The sequence below is a fragment of the Meles meles genome, chromosome 5 (genome assembly GCF_922984935.1).
Source record: "Meles meles chromosome 5, mMelMel3.1 paternal haplotype, whole genome shotgun sequence".
Lineage (NCBI taxonomy): Eukaryota > Metazoa > Chordata > Mammalia > Carnivora > Mustelidae > Meles > Meles meles.
In genome coordinates this window covers 101581828-101596661 of record NC_060070.1, presented here as the reverse complement: position 1 = coordinate 101596661, position 14834 = coordinate 101581828, and the positions used below count along the sequence as shown (strand labels likewise).

Sequence of the window (14834 nt, the reverse complement as noted above, 5' to 3'; positions counted from 1 at the left end):
ATTTAAAATAGCATTTAAAGAATAAAATGACATATCCATAGTAAACAGCTAACCCTGGAACAACACAGAGGTTTGGGGTGCAGCCTCCTCCATAATGAAAAATTGGAATATAACTTTTGACTCCCCCAAAACTGAACTACTGCCATACACAAGTTACTGGGGAAACAAACTCCTTATGCAGAGAAAATTAGGGTCACACAGCATGTTAAGAGAATACTTGCAATACTTGAGATCACCGCAATAGTACCAGGAGTTCTACCACATCCTTAGGTAGTATAGTATGGACCACTGTTGCTTTTATGCAGCTATGACTTCATACTGTAGCTTCACATGTTTACATTTCTCCCAACTATAAATGGTGCCATGCATTGTCTGTAAGCATTTGTATGCCTAAGTTTTGACAAATTCTAACTTTTTGTAATAGATTTGTGTATATCTCATGGTGGTAAACAATAAAATAGGCTAGTATTTATGTATGTTCTATGCATTCATGACAGACCAAACTTTTCCTTAATTTTTTTCAATATTTCTAGACTACATGGTTCATCTGGGGTTTTTTTTCAAGTTATTGCAAGTCTCCAAAAATATACTTATTGAAAAAAACCTGTGTAAGTGGACCCATGCAGTTCAGACTTGTGCTGTTCAAGAGTCAACTGTGTTGTGTGTGTGTGTGTGTGTGTGTGTGTGTATACACATATATACATATATTTTATTTCCTTTATAAATATAAAGGAAATAAAACGTGGCAACAGGAAATAAGAGAAGGAAGGCCTGGAAGAACTACCAATTTCACTAGGGCCTCAGATGGTCTTCTCCATTTCTGGAGATTTTATAATCTTTCTTGATCACAAAGGAATTTATTGAGTCCAAACTCTTCTCAGCATCCAACATCCCTTATGTATTGACCTAATATGCCCACCCACTGTCTCCATCCTTTATATATTGGCCTAATATGCCCACCCACTGTCTCCCTCATGACTCAGCTATCTGAGTCTATGCATACCATGCTGAGTCATGGCTTCCTGCTTCAGCATGAGGCATTTCCTCTACTTCTAATGACCTTCTTCTTCCTATACCCACTCCTCTTAAAAATTCTTGGACCAGCAAGACTCCTATTAACTGCAAATCTTCCCATCCCAACACCACTTCATCAAAATGATCAGAGAACATACTCCATATGACTTCAGTGCTTTTAAATTTATGGAAACATGTTTTGTGGTCCAACATAGGGTCTGTCTTGGTGAGTGTACCATGTACACTTGAGAAAAATTTGTATTCTGCATTTGTTGAGTGTAATGTTCAAGAAATATCAATTAAGTCAGGGTGATTAATGATGTTCTTCAGATAATCTATACCTTTACTGATTTTTTTTTTTGGTCTAGTAGTTCTGTCAGTGTCTGAGAGACAGTTATGAACATTTTCAAATATAATTGAAGAACTGGCTATTTCTCCCTTTAATTCAGTCACATTGTTTTACTTCACATAATTTTGAAAGTCTGTTATTTGCATATATACATTTATATTTGTTAAATATGTGATGATTTGACCTTCTAATCATTATGAAATTCCCTCTTCATCACTGATAATTATTTTTTTCTTGAGGTGTATTTCACCTAGATATTAACATACCCACTCCAGTCTTCTTAGGTCTACCATTTCTATGGTAAATCTTTTTGTGCCCATTTATTTTTTTATCTATCTGTGTCTTTGTATTTATAGTGAGTCTTTTGTAGACGGCATATATTTGGGTCTTGCCTTTCTTATCCATTCTGAAATCCTGTGCCTTTTAATTACAATGTTTTACCCTTTAACATTTAATATAATGAATAATATAATTGGATTTAGGTTTACCTTAAATTATTTGGAGTTTTTTTGTCTCCTCTAATTTTTGTCCCTCTGTTCCAAATTTCCTCCCCTCTTTTGAATTCCATTTAAATTTACCTATTGGGTTTTTTCAGCTATATTTTGCATTCTTTAAGTGATTGTTTTAGGGCTCTGCTATCCATTACCAGTCATCAGTTCACATGTAGCTATCAAGCACTTGAAGTGCAGCTCGTCCAAAATGAGCTGTGCTGTAAATATAAAACACACCTTGTGTTTTGAAGACTTAGGATTAAAAAAATGTAAAATATCACGTTAACAATTTCATTCCAGTTACATGCTGAAATGATAATATTTTATAAATATTAGGTTGAATAAACTCTACCATCAAAATTAATGGTTCTTTTTAACATTTTAACATTTAACATTTAACATTTTTAACATTTTAATGTCCCTACTGGAAATTTTTTTTTTAAATATTTTATTTATTTGACAGAGAGAAATCACAACTAGGCAGAGAGGCAGACAGAGAGAGAGGAGGAAGCAGGCTTCCCGTGGAGCAGAGAGCCCGATGCAGGGCTCGATCCCAGGATCCTGGGATCATGACCTGAGCCGAAGGCAGAGGCTTTAACCACTGAGCCACCCAGGCGCCCCCCTACTGGAAATTTTTTAATTGCATATGTGACTCATGTTATATCTCTGCTGGCAAGCACTACTCTAGAGATTATGATATATAGTTAAACTCTTGCAACTATAGAAGTTAATAGTTATTACTTCACATAAAATATAGAAACCTTGCAACTGTAAGATTCACTTACCATCACCCCATCCTTTGTGCTGTAATAATCATATGTGCTACATCTAGAAATGTTAGAATCCCCATGAGACAATGTTATCAGTTTTGCTTTGAAGAGTTATATGAATTTTAAAGAAGTTTAGAGTCTTGTATATGCATCCAGATATTTATTATTTCTGATGCTCTTCATTCCTTCATTCCCCTTTTGGGATCTCTTTTGCCCAGAATTCCCAGCTCACTTTCCAGGGGATGTGGTTGCCACAAACCCTCTGCTTCTTCAATGCAGTGATACTTTCCGTTGGAGTTTTTGCTGCCCTGTAAAGTACCAATTGCAGTCTGCTCTTAGGTGAAAAGCTACCCCCAAAAAACCCCTAAAAACAAAATTCACAAAACACACCCCAAAATCTTTCAAGGGTTGGGGGACTCATGCTATGCTATTTCTTTTTTCCAACTCTTGATTCCTCTTTGAAATTATCCTGTTTTTTATACTCTACAGACTGTGGATAGTTTCCCTTACTTCTCTCCCTACCCCCTCCAATCCATGGCGCCCCATCCTCACCCCCTAGGGTTCCTTCTTAAACTCAAGTGGTTCTTCTTCAGAGGGTGGGGTTTTCCCAACAATATTATATGATATTCCTAAAGGCAGAAAGTGAGCTAGTCAGCAATCTATCAAACTTAATTTAGGATACTTGAGGATGCCCCAATTAAGTGTGATATAGGAGAATAACAATGTAGCAAAGGAAGTTTTGAAACTGGAAATCATATATTAGTGCCCCTAGAGTTCACCTTTGGATTCCTTTGGAATTCCCTGCTGGCCCTTTGTCTCCCTGGCCTCATCATATCGCTATGTTGTCAAGGCCAGATTCTCTCTTTTCTCCAGACACCTCAGAATTACACCCTGTCCCTGGGACAAGAATGATTGAGTACAGTATACAGTTGTTAAAATAGAGAGATCCTTCTGTACAGAGTTGGTAAATGGGCTAATAAACAGCCAAATAGTTGCTGCCCTGAGCTCCCCCTGAAGCCCTTCCACTCCTCCATCCTTCCCCGAGAAGCCCCTGGGCCCCACTATTATCCAGCAACTGAAGACTTACACAGAGTCTTCCAGGGAAGCCTCTGGAACCCTGCTCCAGAGCTGTGGCCTGTGAATCCATACTATTTAGTAGGTGCCCTGTTTTATCAGTTGTTGAATATTTAAATACCACCCTGCACGCTACCAAGGAAAACAGGAGTTGTCCCTTATCCACAGGGAGAACTTCCAAGCCCCTTGGTGATGCCTAAAATTGCAAATAGTTCTGAAGCTTCGATAATCTATGTTTTTTCCTATACATATACCTGTGAAAGTTTATTTTATAAATGAGACACAGTAAGGGATTAATAACAGTAACTAATAATGAAATAGAACAGTTATAGCAACATACTGTATCAAAGTTATGTGAATGTGGTCTCTCTCTCTCTCTCAAAATATCTTATTGTACTTCTCACAGGGATGGGAGATGATAAAACGCCTGCACGATAAGAGGATGAGGGAAATGGCGTAGGCATTGTGACACAGCGTTAGGCTAACACTGACCTGATGATGATATGTCAGGAGGATCATGGCTTCCTGATCACAGCTGACCACGGGTAACTGAAACCGAGGAAAGCAAAACTACAGATTAAAAGGGGGACTACTGTAATCACTTACTGATAGATAAACAGAATATTTACCATTTCAGTCCAAAACATTCACGTTACTCCTCAAGGTCAGGATTGCCTTCAAAATAATGAGTGATCATGAGCCTTACGTCTACATGTATACACGAATAGAAACATCTCCAAAGGGGTTCTTCCAGGAAAATAGACAAGGCTTTCCCCAAAGATACATTGGTGCTTCTACTCCACATGGTAGAAACTGATACTTAAAAAAAAAAAAAAAATCTGCTGTGCTTGCCTAGTTACTTGTTATCATTTTGTACTTGTCCTGTCTTGTGTGTCTCACATAACTTATGTATTGTATGGCTCCATCCTTCCCAGCACGGTGCTGCCCACACAGCAGTAGGTGTCTGATAACTGCTTGCTGAGCAAATTTTTTTTTTTCAGCGTAACAGTATTCATTGTTTTTGCACAACACCCAGTGCTCCATGCAATACGTGCCCTCCCTATTACCCACCACCTGTTCCCCCAACCTCCCACCCCTGACCCTTCAAAACCCTCAGGTTGTTTTTCAGAGTCCATAGTCTCTTATGGTTCGCCTCCCCTTCCAATTTCCCTCAACTTCCTTCTCCTCTCCATCTCCCAATGTCCTCCATGTCCTTTGTTATGCTCCACAAATAAGTGAAACCATATGATACTTGACTCTCTGCTTGACTTATTTCAGCTGAACAAAATTTTTAAAATTTGTCCCAGAAAAGTCCATCATGGGGACACTTACCACCTAAGTCAAATGCATTTGAAGACTAAACTGATGGTGGGTTGGAAATCTGTTTCACAAGGTAAGGCTGCATCTGTCATTGCTTGCAAGAAAGAATGAGGAAGGACAAATGGGCTGTAGTTTGTAAAGAAATATGAATATGAATATGACAATTTGAGCTTAATGAGGAAGACAAAGTCCCTGGCAAAGGGATAGATTCCTGTTTCCTACCTACTTGCTTTGCTCCTTCCACATGGAAAGGAATAAGGACAAACACAATAGAAAGGTTATAGAATTTTTAAACATACCTTCCTATAATTAAATTGAAGGGACTTTCAAGGGGAATCAAAGCTGAGTTTTACCCTTCAGGGTGAACTCAGCAGTGTGACTTAAAGAGAGACACATGCACATACATAAACACATCCGCCAAGAAAACTGAAACACCTAAATACCTAAATGTCCATCAGTCGAAGAATGGCGTAAGTTTTCTATATCGTTAGTATGGGAGACTATGAGAGAGAGTCAAGTATCGTATGGTTTCACTTACTTGTGGAGCATAAGGAATAACACAGAGGACACTGGGAGTGGAAAAGAGAAGTGAGTTGGGGGAAATCGAAGGGGAAGACGAACCATGAGAACTGTGGACTCTGAGAAACAAACAGGGTTTGGGGGTGGGGTGGGGGTGGGGTGAGCCTGGTGGTGGGTATTAAGGAGGGCATGTATTGCATGGAGCACTGGGTGTGGTGCATAAACAATGAATTTTGGAACACTGAAAAAATAAAATAAAAAAAATTTTTAAATGATGTAAATTTATGTGTGTAGGCATCTGGAAGGAGGCCCATTAGTTACTGCTAGGTGAACAAAGCAAACTGCCCAATAATAAAGCATAAACATGCTTTGATGCAAGTTCTCCTAGAGTGGTATGCTAGAAGTGACTTATACTGGCTCACCAGAGGCAGTTGTGACATTTTCAGGAGTTTGACAGGCTGGTTGTTAAGCAGTAGATAGTTTAAAATCAGTTACAATGACTGTATTTGCCCCCAAAGAAATTTACACCTTAACAAATAAGGGCTCTCCCCACCCCCGCCCCCACTACCACCCCCACTGCCGCGCCTCCTTAGAGAGCTGGTTTATCAGCGCACCACTGCTCAAAAACGTGCAGTCTGGAATAATATAAACCAAACCATGAATTGTTGAATCTACACATACTTATTTTATAATCTTTTTTTTTTTAAGATTTTATTTATTTATTTGACACAGAGAGAGACAGGGCCTGAGGGAACACAAGCAGGGCGAGTGGGAGAGGAAGAAGCAGGCTTCCCATGGAGCAGGGAGCCTGAGGCGGGGCTCAACCCCATGACCTCAGCCGAAGGCAAACGCTTAACAACTGAGCCACCCAGGAGCCCCTGATTTTATAATCTTAAAAATGAAAAAAAAAAAAAAAAGAATAGTCTCACAAAAAAGTGAATGCTACCATGCTGTAAGTAAAATCCATTGAAAAGTCCATATATAACATCTTCTGATAACTATGCTCAGTATTTTGAAAAATTCTAAAACGATTTAATCAATGATATTTTAAGGGTTCTGCATGTATTTGCTAAACTTAATATATTTCAAGTCTGTTTAATACTAAAGCTGCTCATAGCTGCCTTAAAGATTCAGACCACTTTATACAGGTTTAAACTGGTTCAAATATTGGGGCGCCTGGGTGGGTCAATTGGTTAGGCATCCATCTCTCGGTTTCGGCTCAGGTCATGATCTCAGGGTCCTGAGATTGAGCTTGCGTTGGGTTCTGCACTGGGTATGGAGTCTGCATAAGATTCTCTCTCTCCCTCCTTCTGCCCTTCCCTGATCACTTGCTCTCACTCTCTCTAAAAACAAATACACGAACAAAAACTGGCTCAAATTTTATAACACTGATAATAGAAAATGGTTCTATTATATATAGAACCATATATATATATAGAGAATCCATATAAATATATCCTTATGAGGATATATCTCTATGAGCACGTTCCTATTCTTGGATTTAATGTCAAAGCAAAGACTGTATCAGTCATACTCCCATCAACGATGTATGGAGAGTGCCACAGCAAAATCTGATATTGTGAACACTAAAAAATATTTTAACCATCTGATAAGCAAAATGTGTCCACCAAAAAGAAAAAGATCTCTGTGTTTCAGTTGACAGTTCCCTGATAATAGTTTAGCTTTAAAAAAATATGTTGATCAACTATTTGTATTTTCTTTTCTGTGAACAACCTAGTTTCCTAGTCACGGTCTTTGATGATTTTGAATTGAATTACCTTTTCCTTATTAATTAATTGTTAGAGCTCTTTAAACATGTCAGTTAACCTTTTGTCAAGAATGTTACAAACATCCTCCACTATCAATGCTTGTCTTTTAAACATTTGATGTTTTGTAGAAGTTGTGGGGTTTTTGGTTTGTATTCAGATGTTTCGGTCTTTTTCCCTATGGCTTCTGGATTTTGGGTTATGCTTAAGAGGGCCTCTCCTACCCTAAAATTAAAACAAACAAGAACCTACTTTGTTCTAGTTTTTGTGTGTGTGAGTGTGATCTAGCGATTTCATCCATCTGGAAGTTATTTTAGTGACTGCATAGAGTAGAAATCAGTTGAACTAATGTATCACTTCAAGTCCTTACCCATTGATTTTTAATTTCCATATTTATTCTGATATGTATATATATACACACACATTTTATATGGATTCCTGAACTTCAGTATTTTTTGAGGAAAACTTTAGAGTTTTAATCTTTAAGCCCTTTAATCTTTAAGCCCTTCATGTGATGTTTAACTACTATTCTGTAATTGCTGTACAGCTAGATCAGAGACCATTTGGTCATTTCTGCTGTATAAAATGACTTGGCGTAGGGAGAGGGTCGTGGGGTTATGGACATTGGAGAGGGTATGTGCTATGGTGAGTGCTGTGAAGTGTGTAAACCTGGTGATTCACTGACCTGTACCCCTGGGGCTAATAATACATTATGATGTTTATTAAAAAAATTTTAAAAAATTAGTAAAATGACTTGGCAATATAGCTACTGGGAGGTCACGTTTGATAATATAAATCTTTCTGGAATTGTCTTCAGTGCTTGCTGCTGAAGTAAACTCAATAAAATGTGCATTTGGTTTAATGTAAGTCTTTAAATCCCCTTTGAAGTATAATCTACATTACGTCATTTAAAAACTATTATGGAAAAGAACAGTTTCTCAATGTAGCATTTCAAAGTCCAAAGAGCCATTAAAATAAAACCATGCTTTTTTTTTTTTTTTAGCAATATCTTGCCTGTGACAGTGTGTTTGCCAACATGGCCCCCAAAAAGAAGACTGTGAAAAAGAGCAAAGGAGATATTAATGAGATGACCATAATTGTAGAAGATAGCCCTCTGAACAAACTGAACACTTTGAATGGGCTCCTAGAAGGAGGCAATGGCTTTAGCTGCCTTTCTTCTGAATTAACAGATGCTTCTTATGGCCCCAACCTCTTGGAAGGCTTAAGTAAAATGAGGCAGGAGAACTTCCTTTGCGACCTAGTCATTGGCACCAAAACGAAGTCCTTTGATGTTCACAAGTCAGTGATGGCTTCGTGCAGTGAATACTTCTACAACATCCTAAAAAAAGACCCATCTACCCAAAGGATAGATCTCAACGATATCTCACCGCCGGGCCTGGCTACTGTCATTGCATATGCCTATACTGGAAAGCTGACGCTCTCTTTGTATACTATAGGAAGCATTATTTCTGCTGCTGTCTATCTTCAGATCCATACCCTTGTAAAGATGTGCAGTGATTTTCTGATACGAGAGATGAGTGTTGAGAATTGCATGTACATTGCTAACATCGCTGAAACATACTCCCTGAAAAATGCCAAAGCAGCAGCCCAAAAATTTATCCGGGATAACTTCCTTGAATTTGCAGAATCAGATCAGTTTTTGAAACTTACATTTGAGCAAATTAATGAACTTCTCATCGATGATGACTTACAGTTGCCTTCTGAAATAGTAGCATTCCAGATTGCAATGAAATGGTTAGAATTTGACCAAAAGAGAGTGAAATATGCTGCAGATCTTCTGAGCAATATCCGCTTTGGTACCATCTCTGCACAAGACCTGGTCAATTACGTTCAGTCTGTACCAAGAATGATGCAAGACGCTGATTGTCACAAACTTCTTGTAGATGCTATGAACTACCACTTACTTCCATATCGTCAAAACACATTGCAGTCTAGGCGCACGAGAATCCGCGGGGGCTGTCGAGTCCTCGTCACTGTTGGGGGACGTCCGGGCCTTACAGAGAAGTCCCTTAGTAGAGACATCCTGTACAGAGACCCTGAAAACGGATGGAGCAAGCTTACAGAAATGCCAGCCAAGAGTTTTAATCAGTGTGTGGCTGTGATGGATGGATTTCTTTATGTGGCTGGTGGTGAAGACCAGAATGATGCAAGAAATCAAGCCAAGCATGCAGTCAGCAATTTCTGCAGGTATTTGATCCTTTATTAGGAACTGAAATGGTTCAATATTGTTTGGAAATTGCTCTGACATAGAAGTAGATGAGTCCTGCCTGTTAGCTTAGTTCATTGGCTCAGTAAATCAATAATGCCACATTACATATATACAAAAGTCCACTTACACTCCAGATTTCTGAATAAGCCTATGAAATGAGCTGGGAAAATGTGGTTATTTGGATCTTACATGTGAGAAATCTGATACCCAGACAAGTTATACCACAAGTGAGTGGTAATTCATATTCTCTAATTTATAGTAAGGTTCTCTTCACAGTACAGTGTTTTTCTGAAAACAAACTAGGTACAAATTTAGTTTTTAACACTAAGTAATAAGAAAGGTCAAAATAATGCAGAATTTCTTTTAAATGACTGTTACTGATGACTGTCAGATTCATAATTGGCAAATACAATGAGATCATTAAAAATGTGGCAGGTCATTAATTCTTAATATTTTTTGAAGACTGAATACTATAAAAACTGTCAATTTCTTTCATGCACATAGAAACAGTAAGGGTATAATATATTCTTCAGAAAATGGAATTCGAATGCCATGTTGTCTGTGTATATTTGTAAGAAAAACACTTTCATATATATGAAATGTCAGGAAGTCATGCTTATATCGTGGTAGAAGTACAAAGTCAAACATAACTGATGAGCAAGATCTGAAAATTTATAAAGCATATCATGAAAATACCCTTTATTATTTTATGCCCATGTGTCATTTAAATGAATCCAAACAACTAACTGATTTTTGCCCTTTAATTTATAACTATAGTTAAGTTTTGTTTGGGAGGTTAAATGGGACAAAAATGAAGGAACATCCAACTAATGCAGGGAGGTCTGTGTTTACAATGCTTTGGAACTATGTAAAGAGTTTAAAACGGGTTTTCTAGGACTGCTTATGTTCCTCCTGCTGATAACTCGGTTGAGTATTCAACTGTTCTTGCAGGTATTGGTTTCAGTATTTATGATATAATAACTGTAATATAGAACACTGAAAAAACAGATCTCTAAACTAAAAAATCTTACCTACGGATAAGTGCTAGAAAATAGAAAAATATCGAAAGTTAAGCCTCTGGTGATGCTTTTGGACATGAGTTCCATTGATCTCATTCTAAGCAGATAGAAGACTTGGTTGAGTGATGTAGCTTTGCTGTTCCAGTGGCCAGGTGTCTGCCAGACCTGGAGAAGTCCAGTTAGCCAACTCCTATCTAATTAACCAGTAAAAATGAGCCGGGGATGGCTGGTGTCTGAAGATGTGTGGAACTGACTTAAATGTGGCAGTGTTCCCTTTCCGAGTGCCACAAATACCCAGCTTCCACCTGCCTCCCCCACAAGCCTGTCTCATAAACACCCCTCTCCTGCCATGATGTGGGAGTATGGAAGAAGAGGGACTGACGTCTGTGGGGACTTCTCCAAGAGGCCGGATAAAGGCCGTGGTTTTATAAAGGGGAGGGGGTGTCCCAAACTTGTCTTTATCAAGTGTCACACTTCACTGGCTGAGAAACAAACCCCAGCCTCCAGGTGAGGAAGTGCGTTAGGTGCCTAGCCTAGACTCCATGCCTGAAGAGTGTCACAGTGGCCAAGCTGTGGTTTGTGGAGTCACGTGGGTTCCCGGCTACCGCCAACCTGGCTGTCACACTTGCTCTGCCATTTTCAGATACGATCCCCGCTTCAACACCTGGATCCACCTGGCCAACATGACCCAGAAGCGCACGCACTTCAGCCTGAGCGTGTTCAACGGGCTCCTGTACGCCGTGGGCGGCCGCAATCCCGAAGGCAGCCTGGCCTCGCTCGAGTGCTACGTGCCCTCCACCAATCAGTGGCAGCCCAAGACGCCCCTGGAGGTGGCGCGCTGCTGCCACGCCAGCGCGGTCGCCGACGGCCGCGTGCTAGTGACCGGCGGCTACATCGGCGGCGGGTACTCGCGCTCCGTGTGCGCGTACGACCCGACCGGCGACTCGTGGCAGGAGCTGCCGGGCCTCAGCACGCCCCGAGGCTGGCACTGCGCGGTCACGCTGGCCGACCGGGTGTACGTGATGGGGGGCAGCCAGCTGGGGCCGCGCGGGGAGCGCGTGGACGTGCTGACCGTGGAGTGCTACAGCCCCGCCAGCGGCCAGTGGAGCTACGCGGCGCCGCTGCTGGTGGGCGTGAGCACGGCGGGCGCCTCGGCGCTGCACGGCCGCGCCTACCTGCTGGGGGGCTGGAACGAGGGAGAGAAGAAGTACAAGAAGTGCATCCAGTGCTTCAACCCGGAGCTCAACGAGTGGACGGAGGACGACGAGTTGCCCGAGGCCACCGTGGGCGTGTCCTGCTGCACCCTCTCGATGCCCAACAGCGTGACCCGGGAGTCCCGAGCCAGCTCGGTGTCCTCGGTGCCAGTCAGTATCTGAACCCAGGTAGATGCGGGGACGCAGGAAGGGCAAACAGGCGTTCGTGGGTTCGCGGAAAGGAAAATACATAACATTTACTACAATGATTGTATCTTACCACCGTTTCTAGGTGTCTATCTTGGTAGTTTTTAATTCCTGGTATGGCGGGCGTAATCTACCTCTTTAAAAAAAAAATAAATAAAAGGCAACCTACGGGGCCCTGGCCAACAAAGAAAAGAAACCATTTATTTCAGCGGCCACTAGGTGGCAGACAGAATTCGTCGTAGGCACTCTTCCCAGCGGGGCACGGCCCCTTAATGAATAGCGGTTACACCCACATTTGAGATTTTTCTTCTACCCTTTAGTACACACATGAAGCTTCTGTGAGTAAGCAATTTCATGTACAAAAGTTGATCTTCTTCTCTCTTTTTCTTTAGGAAATTAAAAGTATTCGATTATAGTTTTTATTTTAAAATGGAAGTCCATTTATTTCCAAAAAGATTAAATTCTACATTTAAATGCAGTTTCTTTTTCTATACGCGACTGAGTAAAGAATATTGAAAGGCGTCCCATGATAAAGTCTAAAACGTAAAACAAAGTTTGACTGGACAGTAACAGGGATTCCTCCCTGGACTGTCACACTGATCCCTTTGGTTTATCCCTTAATTCTCCTCTTCTGTGCCTCAGTTCCCAGGGTATTTGCTATCGAAAAATACTTGCTCTCAAAGAAGAAGCTACTAGTCATTTAGTTTATGGTGTAAATTTTGTAAATTTCAGTCATATTGTTGTTTCTCCTGGAAGTATTTACACTTTAACCTTTGTCCCCTATTAAAGGAATTGCCAGTATCATGGGAGTCTTACTTTGACCCTAAAAAGATGCAGCCTTGACCCTAATATAAGCTCCAAGAAGAACACCAGATAAAACTATGGCCGTAAGGACTATTAACTTAAATCTTATACAGCCCGTAGGTTATATGACTGATCGCAATAATTTGATTTCCCCCATTTTTTGTATGGATGAGAATGAAGGGAACATTTGGAATTCTTGGGTTTGGCAGTAACAGGATGAATGGCTTCTCCTGTTGGTAAATGTCACCATTTCCCATTTCATAGCAATTCTCCTGATTTCTTAATTAAAACTCTAACACATTCATTTCACATGGAAATAATAATGCCATTCTGTTCTATATGTTTAACTTCATCTGCTCCAAATTAGCTTTGCAAATTAAAATGTATCCACTGGATATCATTTTTCTTATATATTTGCCAAGTTTTAGAGCAAGGGAATGATTGTAGTAAATGATATATATTTTCCTTTCTTACAATTTATCACTCTATTCTTTGGTGGTTTATTTGTTTTGGAGATGTGGCCTATCACTTATGGGTTATGTGCAATTGGGTTTTGAAAAATAAAACTATTTAAATGGTTAACCATGAGATGTATGGAAATCTAACTGGGTTTTCATTAATCCCATTTCTCCTACCCTGTGTAGCTAGGTTATTGCTAGAGTTACAATATTTATATTTAAAATATTTTATTTGAACTGTGAAAAGTGGTTCATATAGTACACTTTGTGGAACAATTTTATATCATCACCCCTTATGAAAAGTTCAGTCTATGTGTATTTAACAGTAACACTTGGTAAAGCCTACAACACTGTAAACTAAGAACAAGGCATTATTAATGTAAAAACACTGGGCTGTTTCCTCACCCCACACAGAACATTCGGAGGTTCTCCAAGTAGGGAGTAGGTCTAAAAGCACCTGCTCCCTTGACTCATTCTCCGTCCACACTGGAGAATAAAGCTGTATGAGAAACAAGTTTATGGAACAAGTTAAATCATTGAGCCCCTTAAGCTATCAGCGTACTAACTATAGATAATTTTTGTCCTTGCAGGATCTTTGGTAAAAGAAACTTCATTTTTAATGAATTAGTTTGGCCACAACTGACAAAACCTATGTGAGGGTGGCTATGACATCTTTTAGTTTGGTATAAATATATATTCTTGTACAATTGAGCAGCCTGTAGTATCTTATAAATTTTGAAAGGAAGAAAGGTGATTTATTGTGGATCACAGGTCATAAGTGGGGCAAATACGCATAATTCCTGATGTACAATAGTAGATGTGTCTCCCATTGAGATTCTAGAGGTTTTGTGAAGTGGAGGACCTAAGGCTTGGAATGAAATAGGAATCAATCAGTTGTAACATTTTGCCTTGGAAGAATGAGGAGAGATTGAAACTAGAGGATTCTTCAGCCTTCAGAGCTCGGTAAGAGGTTGTCCACAGACTTGGCACTGACTTTCTAGACATGAGAGTGAAGACATGTTAGCGCGGGATAAATCATTTAAAATGACCATGTAACATATTTTCCATATTGTTTATCTGAAGATTCCGAAAACACACCTGTCGGGGCTTACCAGGTTCCCAGGTGCATCACTGTTCTATCTTCTGTTTCAACAGTTAGGTCAATAAGTAAAGACGGTATGAATTTAGAATCCTGGGATTTCTGGCATAGCAAATTGATAAGGAGGGTGGAACAGAAGGGTGGGTGAAGTTGTTCTATCCTGGAACATCTCTCACGGACAACTGAAAGACATGGAGGTCTAGAGAATCAAAATAACGTGTGTCCCGTTTCATGTGCTGGAGCCATTGCTCCTAGAAAATGTGACGGTTTGTCCATGTTTCCCAGATGGAAAATGACGTCATTTCCTAATGTGTTTTGAGCTTACGTTTAGTTACACTTACAGCCTCAGGATCCAACTCCGGACCTCCTTTTATTTTTCTGAAAGAAAAGGACATATTATTTTTGTAATGTGTATTATTTTTGTAATCGCCAAGTCCTGCGATTAAATAAAAGCATCAGTTCAATCCATCAGAGCAGGAGCAAGTTCCCCAGCTGCTGAAGGGATAAGCTGTCTTTTTCTG

The 14834-nt window shown here is 39.9% G+C and overlaps 1 protein-coding gene and 1 long non-coding RNA gene across 5 annotated transcripts in view; one reads left to right on the top strand and one right to left on the bottom strand.

Moving 5' to 3' along the window:
- Positions 1-14834, top strand: part of KLHL31 (kelch like family member 31) — a 68661-nt gene that overhangs the window by 49749 nt on the left and 4078 nt on the right. For 3 of the 4 annotated variants that reach the window (XM_046006696.1, XM_046006697.1, XM_046006698.1), the window contains 2 exons: positions 8307-9511; positions 11196-11963. In XM_046006696.1, coding sequence (XP_045862652.1) covers positions 8340-9511; positions 11196-11928 — 1905 coding nt within the window. In that variant the 5' untranslated portion in view covers positions 8307-8339 and the 3' untranslated portion in view covers positions 11929-11963. Of the gene's footprint in view, positions 1-8306; positions 9512-11195; positions 11964-14834 lie in introns of those variants that run through there. The other variant, XM_046006699.1, reaches the window with a different exon arrangement.
- Positions 14144-14834, bottom strand: part of LOC123942635 — a 30005-nt gene continuing 29314 nt past the window's right edge. Inside the window, exons 3-4 of the long non-coding RNA XR_006818446.1 lie at positions 14313-14691; positions 14144-14211 (exon numbers count right to left, since the gene is read on the bottom strand). This is a non-coding gene — a long non-coding RNA (uncharacterized LOC123942635). The remainder of the gene's footprint in view (positions 14212-14312; positions 14692-14834) is intronic.